This window comes from Hydra vulgaris, chromosome 03, assembly GCF_038396675.1.
Source record: "Hydra vulgaris chromosome 03, alternate assembly HydraT2T_AEP".
NCBI classification, from domain to species: domain Eukaryota; kingdom Metazoa; phylum Cnidaria; class Hydrozoa; order Anthoathecata; family Hydridae; genus Hydra; species Hydra vulgaris.
Window position 1 is genome coordinate 31,430,001 of NC_088922.1, and position 20,000 is coordinate 31,450,000.

General features: G+C 26.8%; 1 protein-coding gene across 1 annotated transcript in view; it reads right to left on the reverse strand.

Moving 5' to 3' along the window:
• LOC101235657 (exportin-7) overlaps window positions 1-20,000 on the reverse strand; it is a 193,281-nt gene that overhangs the window by 48,814 nt on the left and 124,467 nt on the right. Inside the window, exons 23-29 of the mRNA XM_065792921.1 lie at window positions 16,463-16,533; window positions 14,612-14,700; window positions 14,131-14,321; window positions 5,482-5,536; window positions 5,199-5,358; window positions 2,258-2,347; window positions 822-870 (exon numbers count right to left, since the gene is read on the reverse strand). Of these exons, the coding sequence (XP_065648993.1) occupies window positions 822-870; window positions 2,258-2,347; window positions 5,199-5,358; window positions 5,482-5,536; window positions 14,131-14,321; window positions 14,612-14,700; window positions 16,463-16,533 (705 nt within the window). The remainder of the gene's footprint in view (window positions 1-821; window positions 871-2,257; window positions 2,348-5,198; window positions 5,359-5,481; window positions 5,537-14,130; window positions 14,322-14,611; window positions 14,701-16,462; window positions 16,534-20,000) is intronic.

A 20,000-nucleotide genomic window follows, 5' to 3' on the forward strand; every position in this document is an offset into this window, starting at 1 on the left:
ACTAGCATTAAGACCTAAATGTAATAAAAAAGTGGTTTTTTAATGCAAATCAATATTTTCAATAAATTTTTATCAGAAAAAGCCTAAATTTGTACTTTGGAGGAGTGGTGAATAATTTTAAAATCTGCTCTCCCTAAATTCACTTTTTCTGAATGTAAAACATAATATTCTATGCAGATCAGGGTTGCCAACAGAGTAGTTTTCCCAAAAGTACTCATTAATAAGGTTTTCATAATGGTTATTTTGCATTATACCTGTTTTATTGCATTTGAACTGAACGCACATTAAATCTTTTTGCAAATACAAAAATATTTTGAAAACTTATTGTGATTATGGCATTTGAAACTAATATTCTCTAACTAGTCTAAAAGGTTACATAAATATATAAATAACAAAATAAATAAATATATAAATAACAAAATAAATAACAAAATAAAAACTTTTATTATTATAACTACTTTATCAAGTTTTTAAAGTATTATAAAGTTTTTGAAGTTTTTTAAATATTATCCTATAGACAACAACTAATGGCAGATTGGAAATTATTAAATATTGCTATTGCCAATTGCGTTGTTACAATTACAGAAAATTAACAACTATTATTTTACCAAAATAACTAATATTATTTTACCAAAACATTGTTATTTATAAAACTTCTTACTAAAATTTCTCAAAAATTAAATAAATGATTTAATTTTTACAAATATAGAATGTGCAAGTAGATTGCTTTCAAAGTCAAAAAAAAAAATTCATAAGATAAAAAATATGAAGTACTAAGGAGTTAAGATATGAAACACAAAAATATCTTAAAAAATATTTACCAAGTGCAGTGAGTCCTTCTGATACAGTTGATATAATGTACATTAAAACCTAAAAAAAATTATATAAATTTTTATATAATGATATCTTTATTGAAAACGAGTAAATAATTGAGACTTACTTATATTGACTTTGATTGAAAACGAGTAAATAATTGAGACTTACTTATATTATATATAACTACAAAATTGAAACCTTACTGTTAAAATAATGGTTCATTTTTAGACTAGGAGAAATTACTTTAATTATTTCAATGTTTTTGAACATTTGTTTGTATTTAGATTCTGGTAAAGTGTGTCACACACAACCCTGGCATAACAAAGAAACTAATTCATGCTTTTGAAAGGTTTTTGATATTCAAGAGTTATTAATGTTTTGATAAAATCTATTAATTTATTAATGCATAAAAGACAAAGTATTTTATGCATTAATAAATTAATAGATTTAGTAATTAATAGATATGTCAAATAAGTATTAAACTACAGTTTAATACTTATTTGACATATTCCTTACATGAATTCCTTACATCACAATTCTTACATAAAATCCTTATGTAACATCCTTGCATGACATCCTTACATGATATTCTTACTTGGCATTCATTCCATTATTTAAATTTCTTTAAAGATCAACACTAAAACACTAAAAGTTGTTAACCAAAACAAAAAGTTTAAAATTTATTCATTTTAACCAGTTTTTTTTTTTTTTATTAATAAATTATAATGCTTTTATTACAGATTTGAAGAATTTAAAAAAAAATGTATAAAAAATGTATTTGAAGAATAAATTAAAAAAAATATATTTAAAAGTATTATTGTTAAAGTTTCCTTTTAATTTTCACTAAAAAATCCAAAAACAGTTAATAAAATTGTCTTTGTTATTCGTGTTTTATGTCAAATATTTTAAGGTCGGCAGTTAGGTCAGCAATGCCGAATGCCGACCCTAATTCCGAGTGTTGATTCTATTATAAAAAGAAAAGAACTGTACAAACAGTAGAAAAGAAGAATTTCTGTTTTTCAAATTAGCACTCGCTTAAAACTGAGTAAATCTTAATGGCTTGAAAATTGTTCAATACTGTTTAAAAGTTGTTTTTTTTTAAATCTTTCTAACAGGTTTGGTTTTTAATTTTAATTTTTTATTTGTAATTTTAATTGATATTATAACTTAAAAATTTGTTTGTATGTTATTCAAATGCTAGATTTTTTTTATCATTATTTTTATTTTTCTTAATTATCTTTATTTCTTTATTTTTTTTTAATATTCTCAGTCATTATCTTCAAAGATAATTTTCAGAATAAACATAATATTTTCTCAAAATAAAATAAGTTTGCAAGTTTGAATAAGTGATTGTGATGAAACCTAAGCAGTTGTAGCAAATCTTATTTAAGATTCTTTATGAGGAGTTCACCTGCTAAAAATACCAATAAAAATTTGTTACCTGAGGATCAAGTTTGCAAATATGGTCAATATGATGTTCCATAACTGTTTCTACTAAAGTATAGTAGCTTTTGCTCAATTTTGGATAATCCTATAAAATAGTAACAGTGTAATATTACATATAACTAAAAACAGTTTTAGGTCTCATGAAAAGAAATTTTTAGGTCTCATGAAAAGAAATTTTTTAGGTCTCATGAAAAGAAATTTTTAGGTCTCATGAAAAGAAATTTTTTAGGTCTCATGAAAAGAAATTTTTAGGTCACATGAAAAGAAATTTTTAGGATGATTAAAATTGTAGTTATAAACTTTCTGTAACAAAATTTTTTTAAAACTCATTATAGATTTTTCAATATTGCAGCTTTTCACTTTTTGGTTGATAGGTTTACAGTAATGGTAATGCTGCTAATGATTCCAGTTGTGCAATGATTGTACAACCCCTCCCAATAATATAAGATTTTCCAATAGAAATAAACACAGCTTTAAAAAAGACATCTTGTCACTTTTAAAATTTTCCCTTATTAAAAAGCCTGTCTGAGCCAAATTCAAAAACTTTTCATTGTATTCAACTTTGCAGTAACTTTTTTACAATAAAAAAGTTCATGTAATTTTTTTATGATTAAAAACGATTATATTTTTTCTGTGTAAAATAATTGTGAAACCATATTCTTTAAATTTTATTAAAAAATAGTTTTTCATGGAATAATCAGTTTTAAATAATCAAGGATTATACAATATTATACAAAAAATAGCAGTTTTTGTATAATATTGTGTAACCCTTGACACAGTAGGTGGTTACAAAAATAATGTTAGTTAGCACGTATTGTTTATGGAAACATTTTTTTTGTATGTGTTTTATTGTTTTGGAAAATATCGATTTGATACAATTTTTATAATTTATCTATGATGTAAAATGAAAACGATGGTGAACCAGAATACAATCCAAGATTTAAAAAAGGAAAAAAATGTGTATTCTGAGTAACAATTTCATACAGCATGCTTGTTAGCGTGAAAGTAACATAATAATTGATGAATCCAGTGAAAGTAAGATACCACTATCACATCAGAAGATATCATCAGACTATCATTCATTCAATAAAACACATCAAATATTCAAATAACAAAAGATGTAAATCCATTACAAAACGCTCTTTTATGGCTAAAACAACCAATCATGAAAAAAAAATAAATGAACTGTTGAGTTAAACATGTTGAGCTTAAAAAAAATTTACCAAACATGTTAATTTCATCCAACTGGTTGGAGATTTAAATAGCTGAAGAAAATACAAATTAATAAAACGATATAAAAAAATTTAAAATAAAAAAGCTTCTGGAAAAAAAAAAAAAATCTAAAAGAAAACAATTTCTTGCAGATGTATTTTCAAAAAAAAATCAGCTCTGATTCAGAAAAAAATGTTGTTGTTTTTTTTCTTTTTAGAATTTAAAAATAATGTTTTTAGTTATAACATTAAAATTATGCTTTTTTACTTATTTTAAATAAAATTAAATTTTATGATTTTTTCATTCACAGTAGGTAAAGAATCATTCATGATAGGTGATGCCATATCAAGTGAAGAAATGTACTTAAACTCACTAAAATTTGAAAATAAAATTTAAAAAATACTTTTATTCAAATATGATTAATAGAAGTAAATTTATAACTGAGTATAAGTTTTTCACCAAAAATCTTGCTAGTGACTTGTTGTGACTTAAAAATTTTATCATGCATTAGAGGGGGAGAGGCTAGGGCTATTGTCTTGACATACCTAAAGCTTTTGACAAGGTTTTGCATACTGGTCTTCTCCATAAGCTTGTTTCATATATGGTATATCTAGGAAAGTTTTTGAGATTATCAACTCTTTCTCTTTTCTACAAATACTATCATGGATACTGCTCAAAGGAGCTTTCATCTCTAGTTCCATCAACTAAAACTCAATCTTGCTTGACTCGTCATTCAACAATGTCTCATTCTTTTAAAGTAGCTGTCCCTGCATGCTCTAGAAACTATTACTTATCTAGTTTTTTTCCCTGCAGTTCAACGCTTTGGAACTCTCCCATCTTTTTCCCAGGTTTTCCTGATTCATAGAACTTTCAATTTTTTAAGTCTTCTGTCAACCGTTTCCTTGCTCTATAACTCTATTCTTTTTTTCTAGTAATTCCCAACCTAATAGTGGTTGCTTGCAGCCTTGTTGGGAGTGAATCAAAACAAAAATAAAACCCTCAAATTTCAAACCTGTTATAGCTTGAAAATTATAAAGTTTCAAAATTGAAAATTTTTCTAAAATCATGTTAGGAAAAGACATGACTTTTTATCATACTTTTGTTTTATAGAAACAAAGAAAAAAAGAAATTATTGTAGTTAATAAGTAGTTTTTTTTCATTCTTCAGTTTTTAAAGATTACAAAATAATTTTGTTGATTAACTATTAGGTTTTAAACAACCCTCTATTTTTTAAGATGGCAAAATAATTTTGTTGATTAACTATTAGGTTTTAAACAATCCTGAGTTTTTAAGATAGTAAAATAATTTTGTTGATTAATTAAATACAAAAAGATCATACAATAATTTTTGCTTTATAATCTTTGGATCAACTGGTTGAAAAATTAGAAAGGCTACTTTTTAAATTTTCGGATCAACTGGTTGAAAAATTAGAGAATTAACATATCAGCAAAGAAAAAAGAATAACATTTGAAAAACACATATTGTTTTAAAAATATAATCATAAAAAAAAAGAATATAATATTGAAAACGTAATACAATTATGTTAAAGTAAAAGAAATTATACTAAAAAAATAAAATTTTAATGCCAAAAAAAGCGCTTTTTCTTATTACCCTAAAAGATTATAAGATCATTTATCATTTTAATTATTACATAACTATATTACAAGTTTGTATTCATGTAAACATTGCATGAACATTAAAAAAACTTTACATATCTAATTTACCAGCAGATTTCTTTGTTCAACTGACTCAAGCAACTTAACAAAAACACCTATTGCATTATCCAATGAACTATCTCCATACAATCTCATTACACCAAAGTTTACATAGCCACCTGATAACGCTGCTTTAAGCATGTTAAAACATATAGAAATACCTTTTAGTCTATCAAAAAATTAATATGATAAAGAAAATCTATGAATTTTTTGCTGTAAAAACATCTGAGAAAAAAGACAAACTTAAAAAAGAAAACTACTTGTTAGATAAAATAATTTTAAAAAAGGATACTTTGTGTTGTATAACTTATCTGGAGGATAACTTGAAACAGTTTGAATTCTGCTACCTTTGATGAATAAATAAAATTTTGAAAACTGTAAAACGTATATAAAAACAGAAAAAAATAAACCTTAAATACAAACATTTGATAAAATAAACTGTGTAAAATTTTAGCTAACATTACGCAAAAAATGTTTTAATTAAAGAAAAGAAAATTCAAATTTGACATAAAATTGGCTGGTTTAGGTCATATTAATGGGGTAGGTATTACTACCCCATTAAATGCTTTCCTTTAAATGTTGTATGCCAATATGTCTTTAACTATATTATTACAAAAAAACAATAAACAGTCAAAGCTAATAAAAGGACCACTGAGTCACTGAGTCTGTGTCAAACATGTTCAGAACTTACACTTTTATGATATTTACACCTATTATCAGTTTTACAATGTCACACTAGCTAGTAGCTGAAGAGGTTTATTTACCACTAATTTTTTATAAAATGTATACTATATTTAAAAAATTTTAAATTAATCTATTTTCATTAAAAAAGTAATTTAATTATTAAACCAGATCATAAACCTTTTCCTAACATCTCTATATATTATTGCCGAACTTAATAGTAGTGCTGTTAGTAGTAGTGCCCATTCGAGCATGTTCGACATGGAACTCTTGGCAGCCATTGCAACTGAAGTAGTGGCGAGAAAGAGTTGACTTTTTTTATAAGAAAACATGAACTAAAGTGTATGCAAATATCTAATGTGCGTAAACTTCAAATTATGCAACGATAAAACATGCTAAAACATAAATCAAGTATTACAATTTTCCTTTCACTTGAAAATGGCATTTTTTGCATCATATCTATCAACATCTTAATTTTGATCTATAGCATTTATTTCCATTAAAAAAATTATTACATAGTTTTAAAAAATTTTGATCTGAAATTTAATAAAAAATAAATTTAATAAGACATTCCTGTCTTATTAAATTTATTTTTTATTAAATTTCCTGCTCCTCCAGAGCCTATAGCTAGAAAAACTTTCAATTTTATTTTAACAATTAAAAGTATTTTTAGCTATATTTTCTTTTTTTTGCTATATAAAAAAAATATATATATATTTATATATATATATATATATATATATATATATATATATATATATATAGCCTGATTAAAAAAATAGAAAATAGATTGTGTTAAGAAGATTTAAACCCATCCAAAACAGCACCGATGACAGAGCATTAAACCACTGATCTATCAAATTTATGCATGTAATTGAAAAACAAACCATTTTATAAACTTTTAAATCCATTGTAACTAATCAACTCTTTTTAGGCAGGTTCTCTAAATAAGAGCACCTTTATTGCATAGAAATGAAGTTCCGCATATATATATAAACACATATGTTACAGTCGACTCTCGATATCTCGAATACTTGATATCTCGAACTTTTGAGTATCTCGAACTTTTTTAGCGGTCCCATGGACATAACGTACTAGTTTAGACTAAAATCCTCTCGATATCTCGAACCTTATTATCTCGAACTTTTTGGTATCTCGAACAATATTTTCGGTCCACAGGGCAATTTTCTCTCGTTATCTCGAACTTTTCAACATTTTTTTTTCAAAAATGTTTTAACAAAATTTAATTTTTTTAAATTCCAATTTTCAAAAAAAAAAAAATTTTAATTCGATTTTTAAATTCGATTTTTTTTAAGAATCGAATTTCTGAAAAGTTTTCCTTTAATATATAATTTATTCTTTTTGTCAAACGCAGCAACATGCCGCTCCATAAACGAAAACTCACGAACAAATCTATAATAGAAAAATGCAAGGCATTAAAAGACCTAGAGACTTGGATGTCTAACAAAGAGGTTGCCAAAAAGTATGGAGTCCCAAAGAACACATTATCAACCTGGATTAAAAATAAAACCAAGTTATTAACCTCACTGGAAAAAAATGGCACAAAATCTAAACGGAAGAAACTTCGTAGTGGTAATTTCAAAAATGTAGACAAGGCCATATACACGTGGTTCGTTGCAAAAAGAAGTCAAAAAGTACCAATTGATGGTACCATACTAAAAGAAAAGGCACTAAAATTCGCAGAAGCATTAGGAGAGTTGGATTTTAAAGCATCTGATTGCTGGTTTCATAATTGGAAAGAAAGGTCAGTTAAATTTTGTCAAATCTTGTTCAATTTTAATATAAACAAATAACATGTATCTGTTTATATTAATTTATTTAGTTTTTTAAACGTATAATTAAAATTCAATTATTCTGTTCCTATTTTTAGGAACGGCATCAGCTTTAAAATAATCTCAGGCAAAAGTGCCGCCGTGACAAATAATATGACTGCTTCGTGGAATGAAACTACACTTCCAACATTGCTTTTGAATTACAAGCTTGAAAACATTTTCAATGCCGATGAGTTTGGACTATTTTACCAGTGCCTACCAAACAAAACATACCATTTATCACGAGAAAAATGTTGTGGGGGAAAAAATAGTAAAGTCAGACTAACAGGCATAGCAGCAGGGAGTGCAACAGGAGAAAAATTACCTATGTTTGTTATTGGAAAATCTAAAAACCCACGGTGTTTTAAGCACATTAAACAACTTCCTTGCACATATAAAAATCAGTTAAAAAGTTGGATGACCGGGGGCCTTTTTACAGAATGGGTAATGAAACTTGACTCATTTTTTCGTGCTCAAGACAGGAAAGTAGCACTCCTGGTGGATAACTGTTCTGCCCACCCACACATTGAATGGCTAAGCAACATCAACCTAATATTTTTCCCCCCTAACACCACATCTGTCCTTCAGCCCATGGATCAAGGTGTAATACGAAGTCTTAAAGCTCATTATCGTCACAAAATTGTGCGCTTGTGTATCAAGGCTGTCGATAATAACGAACCCATGCCAAAAATTTCTATACTTCAAGCAATGAAAGATCTTGTTTCTTCGTGGAATGCTGTGTCGAAGGAGACTGTCATCAACTGCTTTAAAAAAGCCGGTATCAGCAAAACAAACAAGAGTATTGAAGAAGCTGATGATGATCATTCTTTTAAATTTTTGACAGAAGAACTTAATCGTTTGCGAGAGTTAGATCCTCGTGCCGTCCAAGAAGATCTCTCAGCGGAATCTTACATTGGTTTAGATTGCGATGTAGTAACCACCAGTTCACTTGCTACTGATGCTGAAATCATTGCTCAGATTTTAGACCCTAATTTTGAAAACAACGATAATGAAGTTGAAGATAGCGTTGATGAAGCTATTGACGTCGAAGCCCCGCCACGCCCATCTGATATTCAATTAGAAATTGCTTTTGAAACAATTCAAAATGCTTCGCTATACAGCTCAAAATACGGAAATGAAATACAATCCCTAGCACTAAAACTTGAGGATTTAATGATAATGGAAAAGATGGATAATTTAAAGCAATATCAGATAACAGATTTTTTCCAAAAGTTGTAGTTTTTGTTGTTAATGATTTTTGTCAGAAAAATAACTTGTTTTAATGAAAGTTGGGCAACTTTATTTATTTTCAACCCTTTTCTTGATATCTCGAACTCTCGATATCTCGAACTTTTTTTCCGGTCCCCTTAGTGTTCGAGATATCAAGAATCGACTGTATATGCAAATGTAAAAAATCCACTTAAATTATGTTTTATACAGGATCATTTGTAATATAAGAAAACTAATAACTTTCTAATAACTACTTTGTAATAATTTTCTAATAAGACTTTTTTCGCTCAAGCTTGTTTTTTTTACTTTTTTATTTATGTTATTGTATTTTAAAAAAATTTACAAGACTGAAAAAATACGAAACATATTGTCTTATCCAAAAGGAAAATTTGAAACCTCTATTTTAGATTTACCTCTCTTGATAATTTCTATTTGCTAAAATTACGTCATCTTCTTCTTAGATTATTAAATATGATAGAGACAGCTTTTTATTAAATCGTTTTTTAGTAAAGCCAAAATTGTTTTGCATATTTGACGTCACTTTGTGGCAAGAAAACTAGAAAAAAAACAACCAAAAATATGATTTTATTTTAATTTTTTAGTAAAATTCCTTTTATTAAAAATATATATTTACATAGGATATATAAATATATTTTTATAGGATACATTCTAATAAAGACTATATATAGCTATTACTGTTATTTCTTTAAAGCTACTTATTTATTACTATTGTAAGTAAAAAAAAGTCTTATCCGTGCAATGATTTATCTGTACCAGTTTCATATCTTTTTGTATATTTGTAATTGTACGCAGAATAATTAAAACTAATCAAAAAATGTAAAATAAATGTAAAATAATGGCAAAAGCAAACTTAGCGTATGCTGACACCACTGCGCAAAATATTATTGGTTTGCTTTTAGTTATTTGTGATTTTCAAAACTAAATAACATTAGTTTATTTGACTTTCAAACCTAAATGACATTAGTTTATTTGACTTTCAAAAATAAATAACGTATGTGACTTTTAAAAAATAACATAGCTCATGTGGCTTTTAAAAAAGAAACTATTGTAATTGTCTTTTAAATAATAATTATTTCTATATAAATATAGAAATGCGTTTTTTCTACATAATTCTTTATATAAAATTTTAATTTATGTTTATTTGAGGTGGTATCCAATATCTCAAATTGGAAATGACAGGTTTTTATAATTAACGGGTGTAATTAAATATTTATATACATGGAATTTTTTTATCAGTCCAAAGGTGCTCCTTAATTCTAGTTGTTAAATGTCTGGAAGTTTCTCCAAATTAACATTACAACCAGTGCAAGAAAGTTTGTAAGCAACATGAGATTTATGTAGCTTAGGAAGAGGATCTTTTAAACAAAAATTATTTTGTAATGATATTACAAATTAATTATAAATTAATATTTATTACTAATAAATATTAATTTATTACTACTAATATATATTAATTTATTACTATATTAATATATAATATTAATTTTATTAAAACATCTTTGCAATATTTATTAACAATTTTTTAATTTTTTTATAATTAAAATAAGTTCCAATGAATGGAAGCATAAAATATCTTATATTTCAGTTTTTAACTATGGTGGAAACAAATAGGCTCATTATCTTATCAAAATATGATTTAATTTCAAAAACTTTTTTAAAGAAATTGATTATTTTGTAAAGCAGAAGTAAGATTTTTCATGTCTTTTTCAAATCTTAGCCAAGTATTATTAAATAATTAATTTTGTATGTTTGATCAATCAAACAACGTATAAGACCAAATTTGTAGCAAGAGGGAAAAAAAAATTTTAAAAATTTTGTAACAGACCTGCATAAGTTTTTTTTATGATAAACTGATGTTGAAAAAGAAATTGGATCTTTTAAAAATCTAAAAAAGAAAAATAAACAAAAATTAAAAGTAAAAGAATTAAATGGGAAAATTTCTCACTTAATAAACGTTATACCATTAACTTATCTTATTAAAATGACAGTTTACTTCATTTTGATTATATTGATTGGATTCATTTTTTAATCATTTTAATTGGTTATAATGTTTATTTTTGTCCATTTATGTTTCTCTGTACAGCCTCCTATTTATTCCAGAGTTTTTTTATTGTAAACTGTTTTATGTTATTACAATATTTAAGAAATATATTTAGCCCCACTAGTATTAATAAACTTATTCTAACTATGATATCCAACTGTATTAGCAATATTTCATTTAGCAAGGAAGTATTCGATAAAGCAACGCCATTTTAAAATAATGTGTTAGCTTTTAAAGAGGAAAGCAAAAATATAAATTGCTATCTGTTAGTAAAATATATTTGTATAATTTTAATGAAACAAATATATATTGTCCTTATATGAAAATGTCTATGTAATGCATATACTTTTATGCATAACTTCTTTATTATATAAATATATTTATTTGTATACAAGTATTCACACGCTTAGCTTGTTTAGATAAAGTGGTTACTTCATACATTGAATATCTGTGGTTTGAATCCCACCAACGCGGTTTCTTTTAAATTGTTTTTTTCTTATAAAAACCGCTGGTCATATATCTGTTGTAACCATTTATCTTTTTTTTTTTTGTATATAAAAATATTTTTGTTGTACCTTTATGAATGATATACATCTTTTCAGATTCAAATTTTTTATACCATTTAAGCCTTTTAGTTATTTTTAAGTTTTTTCTAGTTACAGGCTTTTTTTTTTCTTTTTCTCCACAGCAGCACCTTAAGGAGTAGCAGGACAGTCTTATTAAATTTTTTCATTTGACATAAGTCTCAATCATGTGATATGCGCAACAAATTTCTCACAATGTTTTGATAATTTTAGAAATTTTAGGCTTTTTTTATAGTGTGTAATATTCTTATATATGTTATGTATATATTATCTATAAAACTTCAAAAGTGTTTTATTTTGTAATTTAGAAAATAAAAAAAGATTAAAAAAAATTTTCCAGTGGTAAGATTTGAACGACTGCGCTTCACTTCCGAAATTTTTCTGCACTAACCACTCGACAACACAGGAGTATTGTCTGGTGAAAATTATGAAACTGTTTAACAAACTAAAGATAACATTTAAATAAGATAATTATAAAACAGGAATGAAAATAAGATAATTATAAAACAGAAATAAATGTTATAGATCAAAAATAAGGTGATGTTGCTGCAATGCAATTTTCAAGTGAAAGTAAAACTGTAAAACTTGATATATGTTTGAATAGGATTTAACATTACATATTTTGAGGGGATTTCATTTACATTTTCTTATTAAAAAAAGTGCTGCGACTATTTCTCAGCAGTCATTACCTCAGTTGCAATGGCTGCCAAGGGGTTCCGTGTCAAACACACTCAAAAGGGTATTACAACTACAACTACTATGACCACTACTACTACACTACTACTACTACCACTACTACTGCTATTAGGTTCAGCATTATTATAAAGAGATGTACAAATAGTATATATTGTCTATATATACATACAGTAGAAAAAATAGAATTAGCCTCACCATTATTTTTCGTTCTAATTTAAAAAAAAAGCCATCTGGATATATATTTTTAAATCTTTTATATTTCTTATTATTTTCTAGTATAATTAGAAAACTTATAATTTGGTTTAATTATTTAAATAAATTGGTTTAATTATTTAAATAAATTGGTTAAATTACAAATAGAAAAAAAGATTAAAAGTATTCAATTTGTGGAGAAAACAGCCTAATGTACATTATATACAAGAAAATACTGAAACTATTTTGTTTTTACGCTCGTTTAATATTTAGTATTGCATCCTGAATTTTTAATGACTTCAAAAATGTGACTCAACATACTAGTCTCAAGATTTTGTAAGCTTTGAATTATGGATAGCAGCATTGTCTTGCTGAAAAGTGAAATCTTCACCTATCAATTCTTCACCATGTTTAATCAAACTAAATTCTAGTAAGTCGATGTAGTCCTGTGAATTCATTTCTGTTGAAATCCATGCCAGTAGAAGTTTTCCAGCAAAAGGAAAACCCCCTCAAATCATTACAGTTCCACCACTAAAGTAACAACTCATCTGAGTTTCTTCTTCTTTTCAAAAATCGTGCCAGTAATATTGATAACCATCAGGATTATCTAGATTGAACTTTTTTTCATCACTAAAGAGAACTTTATGCCACTCCTCCTGCCAAGACATGAGTTCTTTTGCAAAATGTAATCTAGTCAAAAATGTCATATAATGACAAACTATAAGTTTTGGTTTTGATTTATGCTTTTTCCAAACTAAAACGTTTGGATCTTCATGTAAGATTTTTGCACACGTTGAACAGTTCGACGTAATTGTAAATCAGCGCAAATTTGAGATGCAGTCATGTGCTGAGCAGCTGCACAATGTACAATAGCTCATTTAGTATAATTATCAGTTTTACATTTTTCACCACTTTCTTTATAAGCTCCAAAATTAATGCCCACCTTGAAGTAATTATTAACCGTTTTTGGAGATCTTTCAATTTTCTTTTCATTTTCCAGATTAAATAAGTTTTTATCTTTGTATATTTTGATTACAGCTATTACTTCATTTGTTCAACGCTTACAATATCCGATTTTGCATTCAGGTATCAAAACTCAAATGTTAAAAAATTTGTGACCAATGATTTCACAGTCTTTAATTAACTTATAAATAATAAAAAAAATTAGGTCATATGTGTATTACTAGATCAAAGTATACAAATAAACTGAAAATAATTATTATTGAAGTTAATTCTATTTGTTACCACAAATATCAATTATTATACATTTTATGTTTTTATCAAATGTACCACAATACTATAATGTTATATTATAATCTAAAAAGCTATTGTTTGTAACAATAATTAAAAATGCCTAGATACAAAATATAAACTGCACAGATTAGCTTACAGATTAATAAAATATTCGTTAAGCACAAGGTGAGGCTAATTCTTCTCCACTGTATATAACTAAATAACTTTTGTCAAATTAGGGCTACTTATTTTTATTTATTTTAAATTTTAAATATTTGTGTTTAAATACACCAACATTAGTGAGTTTCATATTGACCAACATTAGTGTCTTTCATATTGATGTTTTATATTGATCAACATTAATGTGTTTCATATTGATCAACATTAATATGTTTCATAATGATTAAAATTTTTGTAAAAAGAATCCATACCATATGTAACTAATGTTTTACTGATTTCGCGAAATAATAGTATACCATCAGCTACCATAATATCAAATTGTAACCTCTGAGAACGATTTTGTGTCAATTCACACATGAGTTTTAAAACACAATTTGCAATATCAGGATCATGATAAGACATTTCTAAAATACGCTGAATTATTTTTGTACACTCTGGATATCTATGATATTGTCAGGTAAAATAAAACAAATTATGTGAAACAATTGTTTAATTATATTTAAAACTTGTATCCTATTATATTTTACCCTATCATAGTTGCTCTTTGAAATTTACAAATAAGTTTTGTAACACTTATCGGTCATGATAAGACATTTCTAAATAATGCTAAATTAATTTTGCAATAATAAAAGATATTAACTCAATACAGGATGCACAAATGATAAAAACTATTTTATAAAATTTAAAAACAAATTTACAAAAAAATTTTACACTAAAAATTGAAAAAGATACAACCAATTAAACAACATTTGAAAGCTATTCTTTGTATTAAATGCAAATGCCAATCCTCTTAAATCTCTGCATAACCCCACAATTAAAGACTAAAAAAATATTAAGAATATTTCTCTGAATATTTTTTATTTATAAACTTTGGTTATATATATATATATATATATATATATATATATATATATATATATATATATATATATATATATATATATATATATATATTAATTCTGACATATATAAAATTCGCCGAATGGTCACACACAAGCAGTGAACGTCTGAGGGAAGAAATAAAGTACATTAGAATAAAGGAGAATTATTTTTCAAACAAAGCATATTTTGACAGTTGTCAAGACAAAAATAAAGATTAATAGAGGAATATTTAAAATATAAATAAGACAGACAATGCACCTAAACAGTACTAACAACAATAATAAAAAATAAATTGTTATATAAATACTAATATAAACTAAGATAAACAAAAAATATATCACCAAACAAAAAATAAATAAAACAAAAAACACATTAAAAAATAAAAAGTATGCATACAGCAATGAAAGGCCTCAGAATGGAAAAAAAACATTAATGCCAATGTGTAAACATAATTTGTGTAGTGATTAAGTAATAAACATCTCCTCAGAGTCGCGTCTATTATTACTGGCGTTTCGATGAGGATTAGCACTTATAACAATTTTATCCCGTCAGACAAACATCATCGCCACTTATGCTTTACCCCGCGACTTACGCCTATTCCATACTGCAGTATTTGTTATATTTTAACAAACATTACAAATACTTTTTAACTGAGATATTTGTGTTATTTTTTTTGTTCTCCAAAGATATATTAGATGCACAACTTATGAAAGATCCTCTTTCATAAGTTGTGATATTAAATCATTTTTAGTGGGCAATTCAAATATATCACTATGATTGGTTGAAATTTTAAATCGAGTTTACTAAAAACTACTTAATCAATTCTTTTAACTTTCAAGTTGACTTAAAAACCATGTAACCAATTCTAATAATTTTTTTTAGTACTCATAAATAGTTTTAAATTGACTTAAAAACCATGTAACCAATTCTAATAATTTTTTTTAGTACTCATAAATAGACTTAAATTATTTAAATTGTTTAAAAAATTTAAACTATTTAAATTGACTTAAAAACCATGTAACCAATTCTAATAATTTTTTTTAGTACTCATAAATAGTTTCAAAAATTTCCAAAATTTATGGATTAATGCTACATAAAAAATGACACAAAGACAAATTGTGGATTTGATAAAAGTACTTAACAAAAAATTAAACTACATCTTATAAAGTTGAAGCTTATAGTAAAGTTGAGGATTTTTTTTAATTAAATAATAACTAAATGTGTTCACGTCATTAAAAACTAATCAGAACTAAATAGTTTTTGAGAAAAATTTAAAATTGTCTAAATTTCAACCAAACATAGAGATCACTGTTATATTAAGTAATAATAGCCAATATCAATAGTACTATTGATATAACAATTTTTATTTGTCATTTATATTACCATTTGTTGTCTCCATAACTTTTTTTTTTTAATCAGTTATTTTATTATTGTGTATATCCATAATTAGTTTTTTATTTTAATCAGTTATTTTATTATTGTGCTTTAATGTTTCACTTTTCAAAACAGCATATATAATATAAGAATATATATGATTCTGCCAAACTTAACTCACCTCAAGAAAAAAAACTTTATATATTTCAAGAAATTTAATATAAGTCAAGAAACTCGAATTTAACATAACTCAAGAAAAGTGTGCAAACCGTCAAAAAACACAATAACAAAAACCATCAAAAAACTCTAATATACTTTTTTACAAACCTTTGTTTCACATGCATCAAAAGTGGATGAGCTATTTGGAGTAATACGAGTAGATATATTTTCAAGAGTCACTAAATTTAAACAAAATGTAAAACTGAAATAATAAAACTAAAAGTAAAACAAACATAAAAAAAAACTTATAAGAAAAACTCTTATATTAAAAAAAAAACGCTTATATTATAAACTCTTATATAAAAAACTCTTTTAACGTGTAAAATAAACTTTTGATTGGTGTATCTTCTATTTCATAAAGAAAGTTTTTTTATTTCTCCTTTTCTTGATTAGTTATTGTTTTTTTTGATCCTATTAATTTTTTTTTAAATAGAAATAAGTTTAATTACTTTTAATAACTTCAAGCATAGCATTGTTATCAAAACCTACTTGAGGTGAAGTGAAGCATTAACTGGCCTGTTATATCATATCAATGCAAGTTTTTCACATAAGATACCACATAAGTTTGAAGAAGATTTTTGACAAAAGACTTCATGTGCAAAGTTTTAAACGAAGGCATTAACTTTTAAACAAAGAAGACTGTACCATCTCTCTCTCTCTCTCTCTCTGTCTCTGTCTCTCTCTCTCTCTCTCTCTCTCTCTCTATCTCTCTCTCACTCTCTCTCTCTCTCTCTCTCTCTCTCTCTCTCTCTCTCTCTCTCTCTCTCTATCTCTATATCTATATATATATATATATATATATATATATATATATATATATATATATTGTATCTGCAAGTGTATCTGAGTGTGTCAAGTAAGACTTATATTAGGTATTTTATATGAACACTGCGTTCATATGGATAAAGTCCTGTCTAACTGGGATAGAAAAACTATTGAGATCTCATCTCTCCTTTAAAACCCATACAAATTTTGCGTTCATATGTAAAATTATTCACCTTGCCTAAGCGAGATTTAGCCTAAGAACTACTGACTCATTTATAGATGAAACACAGTGTAAAATGAAAAAAATTTGATAAATGGCTTCTACTAATTTATTGTTGCTTAGTTTTTTTAAGAACATTGAGCACTCTGTTATGTAGAATACATTTAAACTTATGTGTGTGTGTGTGTGTGGATATATATATATATATATATATATATATATATATATATATTGTTAACTCTCAAAACCGTACCTTTGGGGCACTCTATAGTTTCATTGTGAGCGTTTAGGAAGATGGCTAGATTGCATATGCGATTGCATTACAATGTCTGATTCCAGATCAGGTAAGGTCTCTTCATTTGTAACTAGAGATTTGCCAAGTTGTGAAGTATACTCTGAGTGATTGGTTTTATTTGTATCAGTATTTTCATTATCTGTATGGACAGGTTTACTATCTCTTATTGATGCTATATCTTTTTTAAATACTGTAGATTCTCTTCCACTTGGAAGTTTGTTGTGGGCATACTGTCGCTCAGCTTCTTTTAGTTCAACTTCTTTGACTAGGGGATCGTATTTGCTAGATGGAAGGTGTTTCTTTACAAATACTTTCCCTTGTTCAAGCAGCCAGGTTGGGATAGATTGTCTGTTTGAAGATCTCCAAGAAAAATTGAAGAACCTCTTATATTGCGTTGCATTTGTTACAGCGGATAGTAATGATCGTATTGAGTGTAATGCATCTTGTAGCATAATTTCCAAGTTTTCGACTGGTAGATTTCTTGATTTGAGATAGTGTTGTTAATTTCATAATTACCCCTTTAAAGCGCTCTACCTGTCCGCTTCTTCTAGGATTATAAAGCGTTGTTCTGCTAGTTGCAACACCTCGAGTATGCAGGAAATTACATAGTTCCTCTGATATTAGAGAGCAGCCTCTGTCAGAATGAACATAAGCAGGGGTGAAAAGAGAACAAGTTTTTAAAACACTTTAATTCCAAAGAAGAGGAAGTATCAGGACAAGGAAAACCAAATGGAAATCATGAGTATTCCTCAATAATTGTAAAGACATAACAATTTTTAGTTAATGTTGGAAGTGGGCCTTTAAAATCTACATTAAGTCGTTCAAATGGTTAGGTTGCTTTTATAAGGTAAGCATTAGGTGGTTTGTAAAATCAAGGTTTAAGTTCACAGCAGGTGATGCACTGGTTTACGACACTTTTTATTTCTTCTATGGAGTATGGCAAATTCTGACTGTGGAAAAAATGGTTCATTTCTTGTTATGCCTGGATGACACAGAGGATTATGGAACTCTGTTAATTTTACTTTGTTATTACATATACAGGAACATGTTGAATGTTGAATTTTATTATTAGGTGATTTTTGATTTAATAGGGCAGAGTATGAGGAACGTGTTAAACAATCAGCTGCTTGGTTATATTTACCTGGTCGATACTGTATGTCATAGCTGTAGCTATGACATACAGTATCGACCAGTATATTCTGGTTGAACATATACAAAATAGCTTGTTTATTGGCCACTAAGCTAAAATGGCATCCGGTCAAAGAATGTTTCCACTTCCAGAGAGCTTCTACAATTGTTTCTTTTTCAATAGCCGGTTGATGTATTTAATGTTTGTTTAGGGATTTTAAAAAGAATGCTATTGTTTATTTTGGTTTAATGTGCAGCTAATGAAAAATTCAAATAACAAATGGGATTGTTTCATTCATTGTTTTTATGACAGTATTGGCAATATCGTTTTTCAGTATTGTGAATGCGTCTCTAGCTTGCTGGAATGTTGAATACTGTAATAATGGACGTACTTTTTCCGAATATTTAGAGATAAACTTAGAGTAGTAAGCAAAGAGTCCTACAACTCTTTGCAATGATTTACTCTTCAAGGGTTAAGATAACTTAAGTAGGGGCTGGAATCTTCTGGATCTGGCTTTATGCTATTATAAAAAAGAATGTACAGAGTAGATAGATCAGAATTGACTGAAAGTATGCTTTTACTGCTGTTAAACGTAAGCTTGTTTTTCTTTCTATAGTTTCTTTAAATTAAAGTCATTTTCAGTTTGAGTCATGCCAGCTACCATAATATTATCTAAACATGCATAGGTCTGTTTTAAAGAGTTTTCAAATACAAACTTGTAGATTTTCCTTTGAAAAACAGAAACTGTGTTTGTTGGCCCAAATAGTAAATGAGTAAATTGGTGCAACTTGCCATTGGCTTTAAACTCTGTATACGATTTATCTTCTTTCATCTTCTTTTGATAGTAGGAGCTTGTAAGATCAAGAGTACTAAAAACCTTGGACAATTCATTGATCTGATTGTTTATTCTAGGTAAAGGATACACATTGAGGGAAGTGAATTTGTTTAAATTTAGGAATAGCCAACACATATTCGTTTTTTGTGTCATTTATTTGTAGCGATTACGATTTCTGCCCTCCAAGGTGATTTGCTTGGTTCTATAATTTTGTTATTTTATTTTTTTTTTATTTCAGTTTGAATGAAAAGCTTATCGATGTGACTGAATCTTCGAGATTTAGTTGCAATTGGATGACAGTCTTTGGAGAGATTTTTAAATATAGTTGCTATGTTGCTGTTGTTTCATAAAAACATGACCAAGAATAACATCAGCACATAAGTCAGGAAAGATTGACAGGTA